Below are 26,251 nucleotides of genomic sequence, written 5' to 3'. Positions count from 1 at the left end.
TTATAAATACCGAAAAATGTTTCAAATAATTGTAATCCACACTAATTTACGCTTCTAAATAATATATTAGAAACACCCTGTGATTAAATTTAACAAAATTACAAACTAAACGTGTATTGTCAAAAGTTACTTGAAAACAAAGAAAAAATACTTTTCAAAATAAAACACACGTGTTTGTGGTCACGGCAAAAACCACATGGCCGATATTAATTTATTTTAGTTGTGTATCGCTGATTGTTGCAATTACAGACATTCAATAAATACTTTACGAAATATGAGGGTGGTACAATTTACCCGGCGGTACAATATACCGAACTCTCCCCTAATACTAATAGTTGTTGCGGTGACCTCTTGTAAAGGCCATGTTTTTCAAACTCCATAGAAATAAACAGAAGTTTGAAGGCAGTTACGTTACCGTGACGTATCCGTGATTATTATTTGCTCTACTTTACAGTCACTGGGAACCGCTGAAAGTAAAGATTTCTATTGTTTTTATTGGTATTTAATGAAACCTAAATTGATCATTAAAAAGTTACTCACTTGCATTATTACATCATAAAAAAGGGTCTTCTTTTTATTGATATCTTATTGAAGGTGCAATCCACCTAGTTCCCATGAGAAAGTATTAATTAATTAACATAACTGTATAAATAAATAAAATAACACATTATGACTGCCTTCATATAAAAGATCTCAACGCGCTAGAGGCTGCAATCGAAAAAATAAAATGGGATATTTTTTAGTGACTGTTAAAACATCTTCGGTTTATTAAATACATGTCTAATTATAATTCTTAAGAACAATTTTTTATATTTTTTACGATTGGACACCAATAAAGCCCTTTAAATACAGGGTCAACTTCATAAAATCAACATTTTAACAAAAACATCCATTTTAAAATTAACCCGTCTTTTCCACAAAATTACTTGTTAACCTGACAGTTAACAAGGAACTTAAACTTTAATATTTTCTACCGAGTGATTAAAGCTATTATTATGAACTTAATAGCGTCTTTAAATTGGCAAAGTACCTACCATGAAAAGATATGCGTCGAATGCGGAAAATTACATGTCTGAGAAAATAAATAAATCTGGGGGCACGGCAGTGCCCCCACCAAGTCGAGCAAAAAAGCGGCACGGCCGTACCATCCTTTTCTCGAAGCAATTCAGGCCATTTTCGACCGCCTGTAACTTCGTTGTGGATAAAACTAGAAGGCTGAATTTTCATTAGCTATGCAGGCATTGTAAAGACACGGTATATTTAAAATTTCATTCAATTTGAACCAGTAGTTTAGGAATTATAACGGGTCAAAGTTACTTAATTTTGTCACTCACTGACTCACTGACTCACTGACTCACTGACTCACCGATCATCAAAATTCTAAGGCACTTCTAGCAGACCTAGAAGCTTCAAATTTGGAATATAAGTAGTGTTTTTTGTATGAATCAAGGAAAAACTAAAATATTTGGGGGCACGGTAGTGCAACCGCCAAGTCGAGTAAAATTTTTCAATTTCGGTCCAGTTTTCTAGATACATAACTGCTGTCTACAAAATACAAAAAGAAATGAGATCCCATCAAAAACAATACTTGTCAAAAAAACCAAGTCTCGCAACTCAGTTGTTCTACGGTAAAAAGTTGTGAGATCCATGTAATACCAAGTCCAGGCCAGGAAATCTTTAATAACGTTTTACATAAATATATTGACTTGGCCATCGCATGAAAACACGTGTAAATTAAATTATTTAGTGCGATGGCCAAGTCAATAATTTATGTAAAACGTTAAAGATTTCCTGGCCTGGACTTGGTATTACATGGATCTCACAACTTTTTACCGTAGAACAACTGAGTTGCGAGACTTGGTTTTTTTGACAAGTATTGTTTTTGATGGGATTGAGTTAACAGTTCATGCCTATTTTGAAAGAATATTGTTTTGGGAAGTTTTTATATCGGGATTGAGACCTGGAAACATATTTATATGCATACAAAATTGATTAAAATGTTACGTTAGTAATTTTCATAAATAATTTTAAATGTTTCATTATTATGATTACACACGTAAACATTGTTTTGCAAAAGAAATAATTTACATTCCTGTTTAAATCTTCAGTTATTCGCAAAAAGAAGACTTTTACAGTCGACGAACTCCGCTGGTTGCCAAAAGCGGTCAAAATGACATGTGAATGCTAAGTGACAGCTCGACAGCTCTCGGCCACCGAGACCCGCTTTATAATGCGTGCGTGGAATAATTTTCCTGACAAATTACTCCATTATTCAGATTAGATTTCATTAAAATCCCAAAAATGGCCAAGCTTTTCTACAAAATATTTCTGTAAAAAGAATGAGGAATTATAAAGATGACTAAAGGTCGCTTAGGTTCATTAGATCATAATAAAATTTTAAAGAAACGGAACGCTTTACTAAATTCATCTTACAATACTTGTAGATATTTCAATTGATGAGTTAGGTTCGCGTTTTATTTCCAACACTTTTGATAGAAATAAAATATGGATCGCGTGATACTGCATTGTTTTGTCTATAAAACTATTGCATTTATGGCGTAATAAAATTTTTCATTTTAAAACATTACATGTGGTTATACAACTGCACACAATCGATATTTAAAAGATCTTTAATATTACGAGTAATACACGTAGTCGCACCAGTCTCATAAACTAGTTCAGGAGCTTATATTTTAGTTTCAGATTTATCTGAAATATTTGTTTTACTTGAAAAAAAATCCCACATTCATCAGAACACTATCTGTAGGTATACCTACATTTTCGAAGGAATACAAATAATTTAACCTATTTAAAATATCTTTTCCGCTAAACCATACGCACTCGTTATGAATACAATATTTAAATTTATTGTTTTAAACTCATGGTTGGTCATTAGTACATGGTAGCAATCCCGTCAGTAATAATAATTAATATTTAAATGAAAGAAGTCGTAGTTTGTCGAACTCTAGCTCCAGGTCTACCCGTAAGTGATGTCAGTGCAGTGAGGTTGCGTGCGCAACGAGTCTAATTGCACAAATGCGCGCACGCAGTGCCGCGGTATGAAGTTCATGTGTAGAATTTTGTTGGTAAACTGTGTCACTGTCACCTATGACCATGTTAATTTGAACTAATATTGAGGCCAAACTTGGTTGAATTGCAACTTTTGAGCTAAACACAGACTTGAATCTTTAAATCTGTGCTTGATTAAATCGAGTACTTACTGGGTATCGCTTCAGAATATGAAGGAGTGCTTACGCTTATAACTGATTTAAGAGTATAGGAGTCTACAAACACCCATGGTAAATCAAATCCTTCGATTAATCAAAGAATACTAACCGGGTCTATTGCTCGTATTTGCGACACTTCACTGTAATCATTAACGTAGTTATTGAAGCGTTTTTTCCGCCTTCTTCTAAGTTCGAACGTGCATTGTCTTCAGTCAGGTTCCCACGAAACGAAGGGCCTGGTTTTGCATATAATCGAGAAGGCGCAGCCGATCACACCTTATAAGGGTATGATGGAGGGCCCGGCGGGGTACAGACGTCGCTGTTGCAAACGACGAGCGATGTTGTTTACTTGGAGTGCCCAAGATTTGAGCAATGTTGACGATACATAAGACAGTTCAAATCACATAATCCTCAAAATAACAATTTTTGATTATCATCAGCATAAAGTGCATCGGCGCATATTACCTACTAGCGGCCGCTCGCGACTTCATACGCGTAGATCCCGTTTTACCCCCATAGGGGTGAAGTTTCGTAAAATCCTTTCTTAGCGGATACCTACGTCTACCTGCATGCCAAATTTCAGCCCGATCCGTCCAATGGCTTGGGCTGTGCGTTGATAGATCACTATGTCAGTCAGTCAGTCAGTTTCACCTTTGAGTTTTATATACAAACGCGGAACTGTCGGTGCCTGGATGGCATGCCGATATTTATTCGTTTTCATTAGAGTGAGAAAACCTCGTTACCTCTCGCTCTAATGAGACAGCAAATCTATTTCCCTCTCTTTCTAATTGAGACCCCCCCCCCCTGGGAGGCAATACCGTATAGAGAGCCTATTTTTTATTGTATTTAGATTCATACTTGCAAATGATATAAATACATGTACCTAAACTAGTTTTCGAAATAAATGCATTTGCATTTCAAAACTAAGGAAGCACGAAGTCGCGGTAACCACATCGTTTGACAACGTCTGCGTACGCGCTGAATTTTGTTACGTAAGCATTTATTTTGTTATTCGTTTTACTTATAAAATGAAGCTTTTAATAAGTAAAACAATCTAAATATATATAACTCAAAGGTGACTGACTGACTGACTGACATAGTGATCTATCAACGCACAGCCCGAATCACAGACGGATCGGGCTGAAATTTGGCATGCAAGGTAGAGGTTATGACGTAGGCATCCGCTAAGAAAGGGTTTTACGAAACTCCACCCCTGAGGGGGTAAAACAGGACCCACGCGTATGAAGTCGCGGGCGGCCGCTAGTTCTTATATATTGATGTATCATGTAACGAGTTTTCGTTGTTTAGTTAGAATTTGGGTTAAATTTCCTTATAGAGCACATGAAGTATTAAATAATTTATAATTTACTGTGGTATCATAATAGTAGGCAAAAACTTTTAAGTTTTATGAGCGTAATAATGCCTAATTAACAGTTCTTTTACGTACAAAGAAGCATGTCAGCCACGTCTTGATCGTCGTAGAACTATTAGACGACTTGTTAAGTTGCATAATGACAAACAACACATATTACGCGAAGTTCCAGGAAGCTGTCCCGCGTATTACCTTACAACACCAGCGCGAACGAGACGTATCTAATCGTGAACCGATGGAAAGAAATTCAATAATTGCTGAACATGCAAACACGGGACACGCGAAAATATCTACAAAATCGAAACTTGATAATAGCAATTTTGTTTCATTAACAAAATTAGCGCTAGCCGATAAAGCGAACCGTGAGCACACGGAAGCGTAACTTTGATCAAATCCTGTATCTGGGGGCACGGCAGTGCCCCCACCAAGTCGAGCAAAAAAGCGGCACGGCCGTACCATCCTTTTCTCGAAGCAATTCAGGCCATTTTCGACCGCCTGTAACTTCGTTGTGGATAAAACTAGAAGGCTGAATTTTCATTAGCTATGCAGGCATTGTAAAGACTCGGTATATTTAAAATTTCATTCAATTTGAACCAGTAGTTTAAGAATTATAATGGGTCAAAGTTACTTAATTTTGTCACTCACTGACTCACTGACTCACCGATCATCAAAATTCTAAGGCACTTCTAGCAGACCTAGAAGCTTCAAATTTGGAATATAAGTAGTGTTTGGTGTATGAATCAAAATATCAAAATATTTGGGGGCACGGTAGTGCAACCGCCAAGTCGAGTAAAATTTTTCAATTTCGGTCCAGTTTTCTAGATACATAACTGCTGTCTACAAAATACAAAAAGAAATGAGATTTGGGGGCACGGTAGTGCAACCGCCAAGTCGAGTAAATTTTTTCAATTTCGGTCCAGTTTTCTAGATATATAACTGCTGTCTACAAAATACAAAAAGAAATGAGATCCCATCAAAAACAATACTTGTCAAAAAAACCAAGTCTCGCAACTCAGTTGTTCTACGGTAAAAAGTTGTGAGATCCATGTAATACCAAGTCCAGGCCAGGAAATCTTTAACGTTTTACATAATATATTGACTTGGCCATCGCATGAAAACACGTGTAAATTAAATTATTTAGTGCGATGGCCAAGTCAATAATTTATGTAAAACGTTAAAGATTTCCTGGCCTGGACTTGGTATTACATGGATCTCACAACTTTTTACCGTAGAACAACTGAGTTGCGAGACTTGGTTTTTTTGACAAGGGGCCGTCCATAAATTACGTCATCGATTTTTTCAGACTTTAGACCCCCCCCCCCCCTACAATCATCCTATCGTCATTTCTTAATGACCCCCCCCCCTCTCCCAAAATTGACGTCATTACCAGTTTGACAAAATAAAAACATTGCAGATTTTTTAATAGATAGAGTGATTCTTAAGGAATGTTTATATGTACCTATAATACATGTAAGTACCACGGGCGAAGCCTGGGCGGACAGCTAGTATTATATGTAATATTATTGTTAGAGTATTTTATCTGTAGTTATTACTGTATTTGTGTACATCTATGTTGCATTATGTATGTTTATTATGAGTTATTTTAGTATTGTACGCGCCGTAGCCGCCTCTCACATTTGCAGTCTCACTTACTAGGTGTGCTGGAAGAAATTTCTTTTTAGAAATATTCTTATTACGTGAACAATAAACTATAAATAAATAAATAAGAATGACGTCAATTTCTAACCACCCCCCCCCCTATCTATCATTTACCGTCATCCGCAGACCAACCCCCCCCCCCTAATTTAGAATGACGTAATATATGGACGGCCCCCAATTATTAAATTATTCGCCTATTATGAAGGAGCCTTCAGAGTCTGTAGTTCATTATTCTTTAGAAAATTTTACCATAAAATTGATTTCGACTATAAGCATATAACCCCGTCTATAAGCATCTCAAGACAATGACATAAAAATAATGAGATAAAAAGATGCAAACATTTTTAAGAATCGATAACGATCAGTAGACTTGTCTAGTGGTTTGCGTACCGAGAACGATAGCTATCTGTGAATCCGATCAGGCGCAAATGTGATTACCCTGAATATTAAGTTTTTCATGGACGTTTATAATAACGCTGTTTGTATTTTTATATTTTATTTAAGAATCCGTTATCTAAATCCCATTTTTGGGCTGTATAAGCGCCCTGGAAAGGGTCTAAGTTCTGAATAAAAGATTTGTTTTTGTATTACCTAGCTAGCTATGTTGATAGCTGCTTTTAAAAATAAATATTTTAATTTATTGGTATTGATAAGGACATTGCCTAGCATGTACTTCGTAACTTATCCCACACAAAACTAAATGAAAAGTAATCTAAGTTATGCTACATGCGCACGCGACTGATCTTGACACATGTCGTAACTTATGACATGTGTGCTCACAATAATAAAGTTATCATTACATAATGTATTGCTGTTGTTATTAGTCTGGTGGTTTTAGTTTTATTTTTTTGTCTATTGTAAGAATGTCTTGTAGAGTCGCCTTTGCCGCGGTAGTTGTACGTATACGAGTTTAGTAACACAAACTGTATATTTGCATGTCATGGTTACAGTGAAATACATTTTATAGAACTTACAGCTTCTCCTCTAATTTGCAGCTGTCGGGGATTCGAACCGAGTGTTGACTCTCGCTGTCAATGTCTTTCACCTGCAAAAAATAAAAAAATATAATTTTGGTTCATTAACTCTAACACTGTAAGATAAGTACACCCTAGAAAAAGTATAATAAATAACGTTTCCAGGAGCTAGACAGAAATGAAGATAAAATGGCTTCGAACCACGAACATGATGACGCCTTTGACCCGATTTGTGAAGGCTTAAATCATTGTGTTGCGATGCCATTATTACAATGAAGCCACGATAGCCGAACGGTGAAGGGGTCGGACTGGCCGACTCGTGATCCGGGGAACGCGGGTTCGGTCCCCGCCGCCGCTCGACTATTGTGGTGAGCTCACTCGTGACACAAGCATATTTAGCTTAGTACGAGGGGCTAACGGGAATATTAGTAATTAGTGTAATAACAAATTACTAATAATCTTTTTTAAAAAAAAAAAAAAAAAAAAAAAAAAAAAAATTAAGTGATTAGAATCATTGGATTGTAATAACGCTTCATAATTTCATCGTGGCTAATCTTTAGTTAAATAAAAAAGTTGCGCTATAGTTGTAACGGCGTTTAATAAGGCGACTATTATCCACATATTTTTTTACTGTCATAATTATACTAATCAAATCTCACTCTACAGATCTGTGTTTGGCTGTAAAGGTATGACAACTTAAAAAAAAAGTAATGATTAATTTAGATACTACATGTTTCGATTGCGGTTTACATTTTCCAACTTTACCTCGGTCTGCTAGCTAAAAATAATGGTTTGCGAACGCGTCGCGATTGTTCACGATTTTGCTGTTACCGTGATTGCGAGAGTCGCACAAAGCCATCATACGAGATGAGATAGACCGCGTAATAGGATGCGCTGTGGCCTTCATTTAGGCATACTGTGCATCAGGTGCAATGGTTTCGTTTCAATTGCCATAAAGAGGCATTTGCCTATAAACAACATAACTATTTGGCATAATGTGCAATATGTAACTTATGGAAGTAAAAATAAATCAGTACCACTGCTGTGCACCTGACCTTCTCTAAATTACTGAGCTAAATCTTTGGTTACTGTTAGTGTTTTCCAAACGTTGCAAATCATATTAACCGCCTGCGAAGCGTGGGGATTATGGCAAAACCCTCCTCTATAGTGAAGGAGGCTCATAGTCCAGCAGTGATAGTGATGATTATGATGATGCATATTATGTCAATCAAGCTTGAGAATCATCTTTTCTTGAATTTAAAGATGATCATGAAGAATATTCTTTCTAATACGTGTTAACCTATTTCCTGAGTCATGGCCATACCAGTCATACGTAGTTATCCATGCTGTTTATCTAGGGTAAGGAGTACCAAATATGCATGCGTAATGGCGCACATTTGATAAGACTTATCTTGACAACTGATGCTCAGACGTTCAGTGTGCCTCGTTAAACGCGTAATTACCGAATTATCCTCGTAAATAGATAATTTGCTACAAGTACTTATTATTTATTAAAGAAAGAAAATAATTTGTCCCGAAACTATTCTTACATGAAACCAGCGTTTGACCTTTAATATCAACTAATATTGTGTCACGTAACTACGTGGTACAAATAAGAGATTTATGCAGACAGACCTGACCTTAGTCCTGGGCGGATTAGTGCGCCACTATACCAACGGAAAGTTAAATTTCTATCATAAAAAAACTATTTGATTGCAAGCTAATATTTAGATTACTGTTGTAACAGTTTCACTTCTATCCAGTTGTTATCATAATATCTTTTTAACAAGATTGCCGTATTCCATAAGCGCTGTATACTAGTTATTTCGTGTCATTTGAGAACAATACTAATAAGAATTACCTATTATTTTCGGCCAGATTGGGGCTGGGTTACGTCACGATAAGCGTTTCTGCTATAAACAAACGGTATTCTCTATTTACCTTCGTCGCAAATTTCGCAAGATTGACCTTGAGTTTTATTTTCTGTCTAAAGTTGTAAAATCTAGCAAAATTCGTGACATAAAAACTGCCATTAATTCTGTCGCACCGTAGTCGTGTTGATGAATCAATTTGTTATACTTAAGTATAACGAACAGGCAATTTATTAACAGACTGGTGAAACTGAAAATTGCTCCACAATTATGCATTTTCAGAGGTCTGTATAATTTTCTCCAAATATTTATAAATACTAAACGTGAAAAATCTTCTCAATTATGATGATGTCTATTTCTTTATAATATTTTAAACTATTTCTTTAAAGCAATTTCTCTGATGATTCGTCGAATTGAATAACCTCGTAGTGCTTCAACAATATGTCGGCCGTTTGGTGTAGTGGTTCAGAACGGACTACTATGCCGAGAGGTCCCGGGTTCGATTCCCGGCCGGGCAGAAATTGAAATGATGAATTTTAATTTCTGTGACGGGTCTGGGTGTTACTATGTATAATATGTATGTATTTAAAAAAATAAGTATATAAGTAGTATATCCGTTAAACTAGCACCCATAACACAAGCATATTAATTGCTTAGATGGCGCTGTGTGAGATTATCCAAAGATATTTAATTTAAAAAACAACTTTACGGCCATAATAATGCCAAAGGTTCATTGAACATTTTGTAAAACTATGGTTATAAGTCCCTGCTAACAGAATAATGTCTAACATTCTAGAGCTACATTACTACATGATTCCCTCTACAGCACAATTAAGTGTATTAAATTTTGGTCCAGTGAATGTATTCTCACTTTCAATGCTTGCGACAAACGTGCATTAGTCCATAAAAAACCAAGCGAGTCATTGCAAAAGTGATCACTAGATCAGGAGCGCAATCTATTGGCACGTTACAAAATCCCACTGAAACAGTTTCCTAACGCTAATTAATATAAAGGCAATGTGACAGTCGAAATTTATGCTTGTAAGGTAATTACAAAAACTATTATACGGCTATTGTGGGCATAAGCGACCATAAAACGCGTGAAAGTAGGCTTAGTAGTCAAGAAAAATAACTTCCACAATGACATACAACGTGCAAATATTACAATTCTAGTAAAAGCTTACTGTTAACAAACATACAATTGTATTTTGTTACATAATATGAAAATATAATCGCTTGTCGGTAATACATATTACCTACGTGTTGTATTGATTAAAATTACAGATACTTAAATTTTATTGCAATGTCTGTCACACCTAATGAGCCAATTTAAAAGGGATAATTGTACAGAATACCTGCTAGATTTCCGATCGGAAATGGAACCAAGGAACCTGAATCATAATTAGTACATAATATCTAACAATATACGATGTAACTATGTGTAATAAATGAATAAATAAATAATTAAATCATTGCATAAATTTAATAGAGCCACTACTATTTGCTTAATTAACTAAACGAGTGGTTGTATATTTTTTCAGAACTGTTTTCTTGCCGCTTGCTTCCGAACTCTGTTCACTCGTGCGGCAAACATTTGGCCAATGTCGCCAAATTATCAAAACTTGGACAAACAATTATTGTCCAATAACTGTAACTTTATCTAGCTCAACATTATTACAGTTTTCAGCTAGAATCTAACTGTTAGATAAAGAAGTTGAGTAGTTCATTGTAATTTAATTAATTGTTACGCTCGAGTTCATTATAGTAAAAAAACATTTTTTTTCTTACGCATCCATATTGATTTTAGGAAGTTTGCTTGTCTCTAGACATTCGATGCATTCATATTCATAACTAACAAACAGATATAGACATTGTATTTGAGAATCTGTAGTTTTCCGTTTTCATTTCTTATTTTAGTAAAAACATTCCTTCTCCAAGTTCAATTTACTTTTTTGGATCAACAATTTTTTTTCAACTTTTATTCAATTCTATCGAAATTCCATAAAAATTGTCTGAGCTCTTTAGGCATGAAAACATTAGAAATGTTCGTTTGTTTAATTTATTTGTACATGCAGACGGAGTTAATTTTGAGAATGAAAGAGTATCAGAATTAGATTGATACTCGTATATCAAGATGGATAAATAATTTTTTGTTAGAAAATAATTCAATTAATTCAATACATTTATCACGCGTATTATGTATTAACTACTGACAACAAAACAACTTTTTACTTAACTAGTAACAAACATAAAATGTATAAAACATAAATTTAATATTAAAAAATATTTTTAATCCGGAATGTTTAGTCTAGGTTCGCAAGCGCTAAATATAAAGACTAAGAAAGAATACGCATTTTTAAATTTCTATTCTTCTTCTTCTTATCGTGTCGACAACAAACCTACACAGTGTCAGCCCAAAACTGCACTACAAGAGTGACGTTGTCAGCAGCACTCAGGGCACGACATCATGTGCCATCGACTGGGGAACAAAACCGCACATGATAAACCGAAATTTCTATTGCATGTTTATGTGTACCAACAGTACTCGAATAGTGCTCCAAATGCAGTCGAATGTGGGTCATTATCGGTTGCAGCGTGTTATGTCAGCCGCTTGCCTCACTGCAGCGTCTTTTATTTGTGCGCGGGCGCCGGTGAATGCCCCGACGAGTCTCGATGCATCTTCTACTAAAAGATGTTAGGAAACAAAATTGGGACAAGCCTATTCTATGTTTAAAAGGTTTTTTTTGTGTAGTTCTTTGCAAATTAAATCCTACTAGCATTATAAATGCGAAAGTTTGGATGTCTGGATGTTTGTTACTCTTTCACGCAAAAACTACTGATCGGATTTTGATGAAACTACAATATTATTGTTTACTAGCTTTCCGCCCGCGGCTTCGCCCGCGTGTAATTTTGTCTGTCACAGAAAAACAATATGGCGCGCGTATTTGCTCACCGTTTAGACCTACCCTGGACTATGACAAACATTTTAAAACCAAAATCAGCTCAATCGGCCCAGCCGTTCTCGAGTTTTAATCAGACTAACGAACATCAATTCATTTTTATTTATATAGATAGATAGATAACCCAGAATAACATATAGGCTATAATTTATGTCGATCTGTGACAAACAAAATTTCACGCGGGTGAAGCCGCGGGCAAAAGCTAGTAATAACATAATATTGTTTTACGGCATAAAAGAACGCCGTCTATACTAATATTTCATATTATTTTCAGTCGGGTGAACATTAAAAAATATAACATAAAAAATAACTGCCCAATAATTTAGCAAAAAACCCTAATTACCTAATTAAAAACTGTTAATTATTTTTTATATTTTCTGTATTAATTAAATAGTACAAGAATATTATATTGTGGGAAGCAAAAGATTGAATAACCCCAATTCTTACGACACAGTGCGTTCAATGCGCGTACGCATGCAAGTTTACCAGCAAAGCGACGGATCAATTGATTTCACTCGGTCGTGAGAGCATGAACCTATTTCTTATTTATGGCACTTTCCCTTGCGGTTGAATTGTTATTCTTAAGTGGTGCCAAATGGACAAAAAGTTATTTAATTGAAATTGCATCAAGTAAAAAAATATTATTTATTATAGAAATACATTATGTTTCACGTTTTTCTAAAACAACAATTGTGTTGACAAAAAATCCTGATTTTATATTTGACGAAATTTTTCCCTAAGAAAAGACATCAACGCATCAGCGTCGAGACTAGAGATGTAAATTGACTGAATCTGAACGGTCACGATGGTCAAATATCATAAATGACCGGTCAAAAACGGTCAAATTCAGTCAATTTGACTCAACATTACTGTACTACCACCGAATATTTTATTTATTTAGGTACCCAATTTATATGCAATTTTAAAAGAAGGAACGTTAATTTGCGTAGTGAAAGAAAGAGAGCACAATAAATCATCACAAAACACTTACGGTCTTATTCATAATCATTTTTCACATTTTATCAAATGCTTATTAGAGGTTTATAAAACGTTTGATAAAAATTGTTATTCATAATCGTCATTTAGCGCTAAAATCCTCTTATAACTGTGTGATAAGTTATCGAGAGCTCGGGCCTTGTTTAAAGCTCTAATAAACCTATTTTAACCTAACTTTTATAAATGTCATTTCATATGAATGTCACTTCGTTGGTTTATTTATTCAAAATATCCTTGCTGTGATCCTTGCTTGTGAAAATGAATGCTATAAATGCAATTGTGCATTTAGCCAATAATGCCGACCCAGCGCGACGTAGAAAGCTCTACCGCCAACGAAGCAACCCATTCGATTTGCGGGACCTAAATTTTAAAATAAAATATAGGTTCAATAAGGACACAGTGCGCACCATCATAGATTTGGTGGAAGATGATCTGGTTCAGAGCGCTAGAGGTGGTGGCACGTGTCCTGAACTGCAAGTTTTAGTGGCCATAAGATGTTGGGGACGTCGTGAGGTAAGCACAAAAAAGTGTTTTATTTTATCCCTTTGTCGTGGCTGCTATAATTATATGGGAGAAAGTAAAATAAAAAGCAAGAGTGTTTGAAAATAACGTTGTATTTAAAATTTAAATACATATAAGTATTTAATTATATTATTTATTATAGTTATAAATCATATAAAATGATATTTATATATTTATATTTAATAACATTTTGTTATTCAACCAAATATTATATGTATCAAGCCATTATAATATTATAATTATAACAACAGTAAATAGGTATTGCATTACATAATACAATTAGTTTACCTGACGAACTCCGTCCGGGCCCGCAGTCGGCCAACAACTGACTGCCTCTGCGCGCTGCAGGCGCTTTTATAATACGACACAAACAAGCGGCAAGGCAAGGTGGGGAGAACACGAAATGCTTTTTGTCGTTGGAATAACAAGTCGTTTGTAAACTCCTTGTTTAAATTGAAATTAAGATATATTTTTTTTAATAAAATAAATTAATCTCCCACACGGCCATACTGACGAGCAGCCGACACAGTCAGGCTCGCGAATAACACTTTGCAAATAAATTATTTAATCATTTTGATATATCAAGAAAATCAACAACATAATACAATCATTGACAAAAATGTGATCATTCACATTATTTTTAAATCGTATGTATCTTAAAGTTCGGCCTCGGTAAAAAACACCGAATTTATACGGCACAGCTATTGATGTGGGCCTCGGTAAAAACGCCGAATGTACGGCACAGCCTCTTTTTTAATGTGTGGGCCTCGGTAAAAACGCCGAATGTACGGCACAGCCTCTTTTTTAATGTGTGGCCTCGGTAAAAAACGCCGAATTATACGGCACAGCCTCTTTTTTAATGTGTGGGCCTCGGTAAAAACGCCGAATGTACGGCACAGCCTCTTTTTTAATGTGTGGGCCTCGGTAAAAACGCCGAATGTGCGGCACAGCCTCTTTTTTAATGTGTGGCCTCGGTAAAAAACGCCACAAGGGCACGGCCAAAAATTTACATTTGTGCTCATTACCCTGTATACATCCAGACATCTGGCCAGGATTCAAGGAGTATACAGAACGATGAGCTCAAATCACGAAACTTTAAAAAATATAATTTTCAGTACTCAAACTAATTTCAATTCCCGCCTTAGGCAGTTCAATTATTTTTTTTCAAGTTATTTATAATAACAGATTTTTTTTTTTCAATGCACGTTTATCCAAATATTTTTTTAAGCTATTGCTCTACAAACATCTTAATCAAGGCAACCAAAATAAATAAAAAGAGCAGAGGTGGCAGGAGGTGTTCGATGGCACCCGTCAAGTGGCTGGAATGTATTGAATAAACTATTTATTGCTCATTTGAACTGTTGTAACCACATCTTTCCAGCCCCTTGCCGAGGTGTTTTAAATAAGCGTGAAGCAATCATTGCAGTCAGAACCCTCATAAGACCTTAGACTTGGCTGTTTGCGTGCCTGACACCACTAATTTCTATTATAAAATGAAGTTCAATATTTATTTATTTATTTATTGGGCTATCAACATGTGATACAGTATTAAACACAACAAAACAAATAGACCATATTGTGGCAAAAGTTTCACAATTCCTGTTCCTGTGTGTGTGATGCTGCCTAATTAAACTTTGTACAGATGTCCGACAATAAACCGTCCCAGCAATACATTGACAGGAGGGCGCCAATCCACGATAAAAATATAATTGTTAGATATATATATTTTTTTAAATATATTTTTGCCACTTGATGTTTCAAAATCGTTAAGACTTTACAGGCTGTTGCATGTTGTGACAAGTGACGTCCGAGCTTTCTAGTAGCAATGTTTCAGGTATTTTAAAAATATCAAAAATAAAAGTACTTGATCATTTGGCATTATGCCAAGGTTAGAGAAATGTGACAATCACAAAAACCTTGCATATTCCCTATTGAAGTATAATACAGTACAATGAACAAGGCTGGACATTGGTAGTTATAATTGAGAACCAAAATTGTTTACTGATTTTGCAGAAGTTTGTTTATTACTCGTATTTTGTTGCTTAAAGCAATTTTCAAATTTGTCATAACAATAACTACAAAAGTAAAGTGGTCAAGTGTATGCCTCTTTTTTTTTTTGAGACTCAGCATTCAATTGACCATTTGTAGATTGAGCGGTGGTGGAACTAGTACTAGGAATATGATTATCAGTCCCTTTGAAAATGTCTCAGTTAAAAACATCTTTGGAAACATTGATGAACATTATTTTACACTAGATAAGTAGGGGAAGAGGTACAACGATTGGTAGTGCCAATGACTAGGCTTTCGAACAAACACCGGGAATAATCAATGGTTCCCCACTAAAAACATATTTCCAACTACTTGTTGTAACATAACTGATGTTGCTTTAAACGGTACTAAATTTACCTATCGACTAAAAGAAACAACACACCAACCAATTTTAAATCATAAAAATGAATAGCAAAATGTGTTGGTAAGCGCATAACTCAACAACGCATGAACCAATTTTACTATTATTTTTTTTTTTTTAATTATCGTTGTAGTCCAAGGATGGTTTTTACGGTGGAAAAATTCGAATAATTTCCGGAAAACCTCTAAAAAATAAATCGAAACTCGAGGTCGCTAGTATCAAATAAAAACAAATTTTAAACTCATCCAGTCTAAGCAAATTTTCATTATATTTCGCGAGAAATTTGACGTAGCGCATCACCATGACAGAAAATATATTTTTCGCGGTATTTCCAGTTATTTCGTTATCACTATTTTGTGTTGTTACTAAATAATAAATTCTTCATTTAGCATTTTTTTTTTTCTTATTTATTATTTATTAGTCAGTGAACCTTAATATTTGCATAAAAATCTCGGGAGTGCTGATCACTAATGGGTGCCAGCATTAGCACCCGTTTCCCTAATTACCGCGCCGAGGTGTTGCCACTGAACTTAAGGCCACAGCCTTAATCGTAGCTCAAGTCATTTCAGTGCTCTTCGTGACGCGGATCTAGTGACACGGGACGAAAAAATAGCAAAAATGGGTAAATGCGCAGTGAAAGAGTGCGATTCAAGATCACAAAAATATCTGAAATTACTTTCCTTCCACATGTACGTCTATTGTTTCTGTGGTTATATCATAGTAAAAACACAATAAAATGAGGAATTTTTTTTTAATATTAATTTCAGTGTTTCCACTAGGTAAGAACCTAGTTTTAAATGTTGTAGAAATCGAAAAAGAGATATTAGGTGCAATAACTGAATCGCCGTTAAAGCATCAAATGAGGAAAATAACCACCACAATTCACCGTTTTTAAAAATGTATTGACTAGAAGACTAAGAAAATTAAAAATATTCACAAAGAAAATGTCTTAACTATTTGAATAAACTTCTAATACCTACACATTCAATAAGAAATTTATAAAATTATTTCACTTGACGTTTAACGTCTTTTTAAACTTTTTTTTTATGACTTAAAAAAATGGGTAAACTTTGTCATGGGTAGGAAACCTCATCGCGCCATTACATGTCTAAGGGGAGGTTACACCAAATAAAAAGATATTAACTTTGACAAAAGTAAAATATCTGTGAAACTCCATACAAAAACACCGGTGGTCAAAGTTAGGTGGTTCCACTCAACCTAATTGTTTCTATTGCATTGTAATATTATAATTGCGAAAGTTAGTATGGATGTTTGGATGTTAACATGTAAGTATTTTTTTCTCTTTCACGCAAAAACTACTGAACGGATTCTGGGGAAATTTACAGTTTTACTGTTTATAACCCAGAATAAACTATAATTTATGAAGATCCGTTGCAGACTAAATTTAAAGTCGTGGGCTAAAGGTATTCTAGTGGTTCCAAGCTATGTCATCGCGTTTCAGTAGCAACATTTTTAACACATTTTAATGAGGTTTGTTTCTCTAGTTAATAGCTCAATGTTTTGCAACGCTGCAATTTATATTCAGATTTCATTTCTTTAAAGGAATAACATGATCACGATCAGCATCAGACACTGGCTATTTACGTTCGTAAGAATTCAGGCTTTGTATTACTTGAGGTAGATAGACTCAACGAGACTAAGCAGTGAACTCTAAAGACAAGGGCTGCCACAATAGATCAAACCAGGTTGAGCTGGCGTAAATGAAGGCCCAAAAACCAATAATAATACTTGAGGTATAAGGTTTTAGGTGTCAGTCGCAACAAGTCCGATCAAATATGAAAGTCTGACATACCTGGTATTACGGCTTCCACCAAATGCGATTCAGTCACCTCCATGCCAACTGCCTTCATTTGCGAGTTACGTACTCTGCTAGGTTGCTCGCCTTATCGCTAGTGCTTGAACCAGCACTTCGGCCGGCCAGCATCATGCGTGCTGGAAGCAGGCCGGTGGCGCTGAAGTCCAGGGTCAGGTGACTCAGGCGTCTCGGCTGCATCATTCAGGCTGATGCTGTTGACTCGTCATCGTGCTGCGTCTCTGAAACTCGTAAACAAGAATATATGTGAGCAAGATGCCCTAATTTTGTTCAGATCCCACTTCTGATATGGGAGAAAGTAAAATAAAAAGCAAGAGTGTTTGAAAATAACGTTGTATTTAAAATTTAAATACATATAAGTATTTAATTATATTATTTATTATAGTTATAAATCATATAAAATGATATTTATATATTTATATTTAATAACATTTTGTTATTCAACCAAATATTATATGTATCAAGCCATTATAATATTATAATTATAACAACAGTAAATAGGTATTGCATTACATAATACAATTAGTTTACCTGACGAACTCCGTCCGGGCCCGCAGTCGGCCAACAACTGACTGCCTCTGCGCGCTGCAGGCGCTTTTATAATACGACACAAACAAGCGGCAAGGCAAGGTGGGGAGAACACGAAATGCTTTTTGTCGTTGGAATAACAAGTCGTTTGTAAACTCCTTGTTTAAATTGAAATTAAGATATATTTTTTTTAATAAAATAAATTAATCTCCCACAATTATTTTCATACATTTTCAGGTACAAGATGATGCTGGTGACCTCCATGGCCTAAGTCAGCCGACAGTGAGCCGGATATGCGCCAGAGTCGCGCATGCAATCGCGAATAAGGCAAATTCCTTCATCAAAATGCCTATCACTATAGGAGAGCAGGAAAGAATTAGTGCCAAATTTAGAGCAATTAAAAATTTTCCTGGGGTGATAGGAGCCATAGATTGCACCCACATTAAAATTAAAAAAACCGGAGGTGACATGGCCCAGTACTATATTAATAGAAAAGGCTATTATTCCCTGAATGTTCAGGTAAAATATATTTTGATTTTATACAGTTTACAACAGAGAAAGATTTGTTTTAATAATGTCTATAATTTTTACTTTGTATGATCTAAATTTTAGCAACATTCAACACTATATTATTGGATGGATTACCTACAGGATACTGTTTTTTTTATTTTAGGTTGTCTGTGATGCTGACCTCAAAATAATGGATATAGTGGCTAGATGGCGAGGCAGTACACATGACAGTCGAATTTTTATGGAGAGCAATATAAAACAACGATTTGAGGATAGGCAGTTTAGAGGACGCCTTATTGGCGATTCGGGCTACCCTCTTCTGCCATATCTATTTACACCTATTTTAAGGCCTAGTCGTCCAGAAGAAGAAGCATACAATAATGCTCACATCTCAACTAGGAACACTGTTGAAAGGTGTTTTGGGGTGTGGAAGCAGCGGTTCCAATGCCTACTCCATGGCTTACCAGTAAGCCTCCAAAATGGAAAAGCTGTGATCATAGCATTGGCTGTATTACATAATATAGCCATTGATATGAATGACACATTGTTAGGTAAATGTTATCAATTTGACTGTACATAAGGAATACAAATCTTTATGACAAAATGTTGACAAATTCATAATATTTTTCAGAACAACATATGGAGCAGGTCCCTGTAACTCCGCAACTTTCGACGGAGAACAGTGTTCACGACAACCGACCTTCATTGTTGAGGCGTAGGTCGCAGTTGATACTACAAAATTTTATAAATCAACATTTTTGAATGGTACTAAAATACATTTTGATAAATTCCAACGATTTACTTTTATGCAATGTCATTTGAGTTCATGAAAATGTTGTATTTTAATTTTTCAGATACTGTTCCTGGCATCTTAATGAAAATAAAAAGAATATTTGATTGAAAAATACCTGTATTTCAATTTTCAGTCCAATTTGTTACTATCACAAAAACAAAACCTGTAGTTCTCTTTAAAAAAGCAATTATTCTGCAAAAATTCAAAACAAATTACTTTATATCACTAATTTAAGTACAATTAGTTTCAACAAACTTACTTATTAAAAATCACAGTTCAATTCTTTAAAACAAAGAAATTGCTTAAGTATAAACGTTTCTATTCGGAGGTTATCAACCTTCTACATTTAAAACAAAATAACCATAATTTACACTATTATTATAAAGGCGAATGTTTGTGACTAGGCATATGTGTATTTACTTTATATCACTAATTTAAGTACAATTATTAAACTTACTTACTAAAAATCACAGTTCAATTCTTATAAACAAATAAATTGCTAAAACAGATAGATTATATAGTCTCGAATAACATATAGGCTTCTTTTTATCCTGGAAAAATGCACAGATCCTGTAGGTTACAGAAATAGTAGTCTACGCAGGCGGAGTCGTGGGCAACAGCTAGTTAATAGTAATCTCAAACTCTTATTAAGTTATGACTAGTAAACATATTCATAGCCGTCTAAATATATTGCAGAAACACAATCAAAATGCGGATTGGAACTGCATAAAATACAAATTAAAAACAAACAGAAGTAAGGGAGGAACTAACTTATTATTTAGAATCTGTTAGTACTTGAAAAACTTTAACATCAAAAGACTTATTATTCTTTATTAATGTGAGTGTAATATTTAAGTTTTTCCTGTAATAATTGATGCTCAAGATCCAAGTTTCTCCCTTTCTTCCGTTCGTTTTCCATTTGAACTTCATGCAGTTCAATCCGGCATTTTGATTCTGTTTCTGCAATTTCGGAAATCCTAACTTTGCTTAAATCAATTAAGCCTTCTTTGTTTAACAGTTTCCTTTTTTTTTTTATTGCTGGTGCTTTAAAATTAGGTTTTGCTTTATTTTCTTTTGCCTCTACTTTTTTATTTTCTTTATCTTCCAATATGCCTCTAGTAGTACAAGCATGTGTATCTTCTATTTCTTCATCAAGTACCACCAATTCATATTGGATTTCTTCATTATTTATCAATTCCTGATCTTGCGTATTTTGAGTTGATTCCTCCTCTTGAATGTTAATTAATTCACTTTTATTTGAGTCCGAGTCAAATCTGTTAACATCGACTACAAATTCATTGGGCAACCAAGATGCTATATCATCAGCCCTATCGTCAGGCACTGATAATGGTGGACCACCGCCAGTTTTAATTTGAGCCTGCCTAGCAATGGTCTTGTCTTTCTTCGCACTGATTTTTATGAGGCTCCATTGCGATTTTAACTGGGTAATGGAGCGGTTCATACCAGCGCACATTGAATTAAACCTGAAAAAGAAATGACAGGATTTTGAATTACAGGTAAAGGCAAAATTTTATATTGAAGGCAGAAATCAAAAGATGTACCAACGTTGTTTGTAAATCAGCCCAAGCCGCAACCTTCCGTTTATTCGTGTTAGTGTCTGTATTTTTATTTTCGATTGCATTTACTCTTTCTTTCACCAACTCTTTCAGCAAATACTGAAAAGCAAACACTAGGCGTCAAACATAAATAAAACCATGCTACAAAAATTAGTAGGCACTTTATCAGGCTAAAAATAAGTACTACCTTATCTTCCTCCAACCAGTTTTCTGATCGTTGCCTTTTAGGCGGTCTGTTCTCCTTCGTCATGGACATAATTAGTATCCGATGTAACTAGCCGGGTCGTCGTAAGAGCTTATTGCAGAGTACAGGGTAAGAGGTACAGAATCCAGAACATACAATCCCAAGTTTTATAAAAGTTTGATAAAACTTGGGAGTTGATCGAAAAAACCGAAAACTTTATTAAATTTTCGTGCCAAATGTCAATGTCAGTAAGTAAAACGTCACAGCTGCCAATTTTTTGTTTTTTTTTTCTGCGATTTGTCTATGATTTTACATGGTCCATCAAGTTAAATCACCAAAAAAGCTGTTTTCGTTCATTCTTTTTGTATAGTCTGTGGAAAGAAAATATTAAACTCTGTTTTAGCTATCAAAGGTTTATAAACGATTATGAATAACGTTTTTTATCAGAGGTTTATAAGAGTGTTTTAAGCCTATCAAACGTTTTAGCTAATGTAGGTTTTAAACCTATATTAGCATTTTATTATGAATAAGACCGTTATTGTTTCAATTTAGAAGTTGTAGACTCACTGTAAAATGTGTAACTATAATAAATCATTACAAACCACTTTTTATTTCAATTAAGATGTTGTAGACATTTATCAATTACAAAATCTAGGAAAAAACTAAAAAAAGTTCTAAACTATTACTGAAATCAAATTGACCGAAATTAACAGTTTTTGACCAATTTGACCGTAAATAACGGTCAGTCAAATTCAGCTGCTTTAGTCATTTTCAACACTAGTCGAGACTTAAGCTGGGTTGCACCATCTTACTTTAACTTTGAGAAACGTCAAAAATTTGTCAAACTCTATACAAAAAAACACCGGTTATCGTTAAAGTTACGGTCAAAGTTAGGTGGTGCAACACAGCCTTAATCGGCCCCAAGTAATAAAAGTCCTGCAAATCTTTGTTTCCCTGTTTATGTGTAGAGCATAGATGCCATTTGCATTTTCCAATTGTTATTCTGATCTTGTTATTGTTCTGGTTTGAATCTGACTTTGTACTGACTTTAGATTGTTTTTCGCCTGATGTGACTTTGCACTGACTTTAGTTTTATGGTGCTACTTGTACCGCTTATCACTGCATCAGTTTCGCCGCGTGCACTATGCCCAGACAGACAGACAGGCAAGTTCGCGGCCGAGCGGTCATGACCTCCATGATTGCGTTAGACCAACACAAATGAAACGGGCCCAGTAACTTAAAACGAACTGTAACACTTTGTTTGATTAAAAACAAAATAAACAGCCTACATTCATTTACTTTCGTTACATAAATTCTACAGAATTTGTGATTTTAAAAAAATAAATAAATTACAAAACTTATTTGTAGTGTCTGTTGAACTGAATTTCAAATATTCAATTAAATGCTTTATTGTATTTGTAAAGAGGCTAGTCTGGTCAAAATTTATTTATTTATTTATTTGATTCACCAATAAATAAATAAATAAAGAAGAACGGTCATCTGTGACCCAGGCCCGACAGAAACGAGACATACCTCAGTTTTTTTGTCATGTCTTAATTAGTTAAATTATATATTTTTTATATTCGAAATCTATGTATAACACCAAAATATTACCCTTTGTTTTTGTTCAGGCGTTATACAAAAACTAATACAAAATGCCTATTTATCACCAAAATTGGTAAATGTATGTACCTAAATGTCTATTACAGCTGCTATGGAATATATCTAGGTGACCTGGAGATACAGCCGGATTATACAGGGTGGAAACGAGAAGTTACAAAATCCAAAAATTCAATGTTACCAGCTTCCATAATCTGTAAACTATTATTTGTACCATTTGAAAGAGCTCGTGAAGCACTTTCAGAATCAGTAACTAGTTTTTCGATATCTTGTACAGTTTAGAAATAATCGAGTGAGATCACTTATCGTTTCCACCCTGTATATTCCGGCTGTATCTCCAGGTCACCTAGATACATTCCATAGCAGCTGTAATAGACATTTAGGTACATACATTTACCAATTTTGGTCATAAATAGGCATTTTGTATTAGTTTTTGTATAAAGCCTGAACAAAAACAAAGGGTAATATTTTGGTGTTATACATAGATTTCGAATATAAAAAATATATAATTTAAGTAATTAAGACATGACAAAAAAACTGAGGTATGTCTCGTTTCTGTTGGGTCTGGGTTTTTTTGTATGGGGCCGATTAGGCGTGACCGTTCTTCTTTCATTCATTCATTGATTTTGTTATACTAATACAATTTAGTTTATGAAATACAATTTTTAGGACTAAATGTACAACTATAAGTAGGTAAACACCACATGCATAAGAGAGTGTATTACATAATATTTAAAACCTTGAGATCAATCGATGAGTGGTAGAGAACTAGAGAGTACTTAGCTGCTAGCAGTGAGCCTACCATGGTTATAGTGAGCTACCATATCTTATCTCTAAGGGTTCTATGACGCAAGATAATTTTTGCATTTCTGCGCCAGCGCCGATGTCACCACCAACCCGCAGCAACTCTTACGGTTGGTCAAGTCAAACGAATCTAACCGCAACGGCAATCAAGGAAATTTCCCAAAAGAAATCCCAAGTTCAAGATAAACAATGACGTAAGCAATGCCGAAGAATAGCAATTGTTCTAAAATGGATTCACTTTCATTGCCTTTGAAATGGAAATCTAATAGGCAATTTAGCTAGTTCATTGTTTTTTATGTAACAAATCGATTCATATAATCAACTGCTAAGTGTCAGTATTATGATTTGATTGATTAATGCTTGTATGTTTTTCCAATTTTCTCGCCTAATCCTAGTCCGTTTTAATGTGAAATCTATTCATGAAAAGAAACTTAAAGAATGAGTTAATCCTCAAGCAAAATTATTACATAGACACCAAGTAAATGTATTTTATTATTGAACACTAGCTTTCCGCCCCCAGCTTCGCGCGCGTGGACTACATTATCTACATATTCATTACCACCAAACAAACAAACAAAGTTTTCCTCTTTATAATATTAGTGTAGATAATAAACCAAACAGGATGTAGCAAAATATAAACGAATTACTTGTACGAATAATCATAACAGTAATGGTTGCTAAAACTCGATATTTACTTGTAGATCCTTGATCATCTCTCGGGAGAATTTTATGGTTATTTTAGCTATAGTCCAGTCAATAAAGCATTATAGATGGAAAACTGTAGAACACAATTTCTGACTTCAGGACTTTATTTAGACTAGTTAGGAGGTGAACATAGCAAAAGTCCCCGCCCTTAGCCCTTGAGCCGGCGGGGAGAGGGGGGTTTAAAGGTGCCACTTTTCGGTTTTTCGCTTAATCCTCGGAAACTATGCGTCCTAGTGACATGACTACTTTGAACCAAAAAAAGCATATTCAATTTGCTACAGATGAGATTGACAAGTTTTTCTATAAATTGTATAGTTTTCGCGGCATCTGCTCTAGAAGGTCTGTAATATTGGAAATTTTATTTTTGTCTTACATGTTCCCATCAGGAGAAAATCGACTAAATCAACATTGAGCAATCATTATAGACATGCGGGAGCATGTTAAGCCTAGTTCCAGCGAGGGGACTACACCGTGCGTATATTTAGACGAATCACTTTGAGCCACTTTTGAGTCCTCATCACTCAAAAACTACTGTGCATTAACACTTTAAATTTGGCTCATGTGTTGAGACTTACAAGATATACATTAGTTTCAAAGTTCATAAATCTGCCTCAAACGGTTCTTTAGATATTGACGTCCAAAAATCTACATGTCTGACCTATAGACCAAATTCTAACCACTTCCAGATGACCTCGAAGGTTCAAATTTGGCATCCAGAAAGGTAGTTATGTAAATACAAAGGAACAAATAAAAAACCAGTAAATTTTAACATTTCACATGTGATAGATAGATAGTAGTGCTCTAAATATCGATTTTTGAACGTCAATACCTAAATAACCGTTTGAGGTATATTTATGAAATTTGAAGCTGATGTACATCTTGCAAGTCTCAATACATGAGGCAAATTTGAAGTGTTAATGCACAGTAGTTTTTGAATGATGAGGAGTCAAAAGTGGCTCTAATTGGTTCGTCTAAATATACGCACGGTGCAGTCCCCTCCATGGAACTAAGCTTAACATGCTCCCGCATGTCTATAGTGTTTGCTCAATGTTGATTTAGTCGATTTTCTCCTGAAAGGAACATGTAAGACAACAATAAAATTTCCAATTTTACAGACCTTCTAGAGCAGATGCCGCAAAATCTATACAAGATATAGAAAAACTTGACTGTCTCACCTGTAGCAAATTGAATAAGCTTTTTTTGGTTCATAGTAGTCATGTCACTAGCAGTGCCGTAACTAGCCTTTTATGCGCCCGGTGCGAGCTTTCAAAACTGCGCCCTTGAAAAATGCTCTTGTCAGAAATTACCTGAAATATAAAAAAATGTAACCTTTTTGAATAAAAAATAAAAAGTAACCTACTTGGTGCGGAGCGATTGTGTAAGGTTGTTCATGGATGGAAAATGAATACAATTGATCATCAATCATTTACCTAAATTCGAAATTTTGACATGAAGACCGAAAAGTGACCGGTCGTATAAAAACGTTTCACTATCGAAAAACATTGGCTAAAACTCATTTTTTATAACAAATAATAAATCAAATTCATGTTTAAATGCAGTTTATGACATAATTTTTAAATTGTCACTATTAATATTTTTTACTGAATAACCTGTAAAAGTTAATTCTACAATTTCTGAAATATCACCTAAAAGTAACCTTTTCATTAGTGTAACCTAAAAGTAACCAATGCAGTTCAAAAGTAAC

At 34.8% G+C, this 26,251-nt stretch overlaps 1 protein-coding gene and 1 long non-coding RNA gene across 2 annotated transcripts in view; one reads left to right on the top strand and one right to left on the bottom strand.

The window, feature by feature from the left end:
* LOC135073417 (neprilysin-4-like) overlaps positions 1-26,251 on the bottom strand; it is a 64,792-nt gene that overhangs the window by 25,349 nt on the left and 13,192 nt on the right. The window contains exon 2 of the mRNA XM_063967597.1: positions 7,233-7,303. Within this exon, the coding sequence (XP_063823667.1) occupies positions 7,233-7,303 (71 nt within the window). The remainder of the gene's footprint in view (positions 1-7,232; positions 7,304-26,251) is intronic.
* LOC135073667 (uncharacterized) lies at positions 18,568-19,751 on the top strand. Its single transcript, XR_010257686.1, has 4 exons — positions 18,568-18,872; positions 19,027-19,414; positions 19,495-19,628; positions 19,718-19,751. It is a non-coding gene; the product is annotated as an uncharacterized LOC135073667 (long non-coding RNA).

Source organism: Ostrinia nubilalis, chromosome 7 (assembly GCF_963855985.1).
Source record: "Ostrinia nubilalis chromosome 7, ilOstNubi1.1, whole genome shotgun sequence".
Classification (NCBI taxonomy): Eukaryota; Metazoa; Arthropoda; class Insecta; order Lepidoptera; family Crambidae; genus Ostrinia; species Ostrinia nubilalis.
This window is presented reverse-complemented; position numbering and strand designations above follow the sequence as displayed.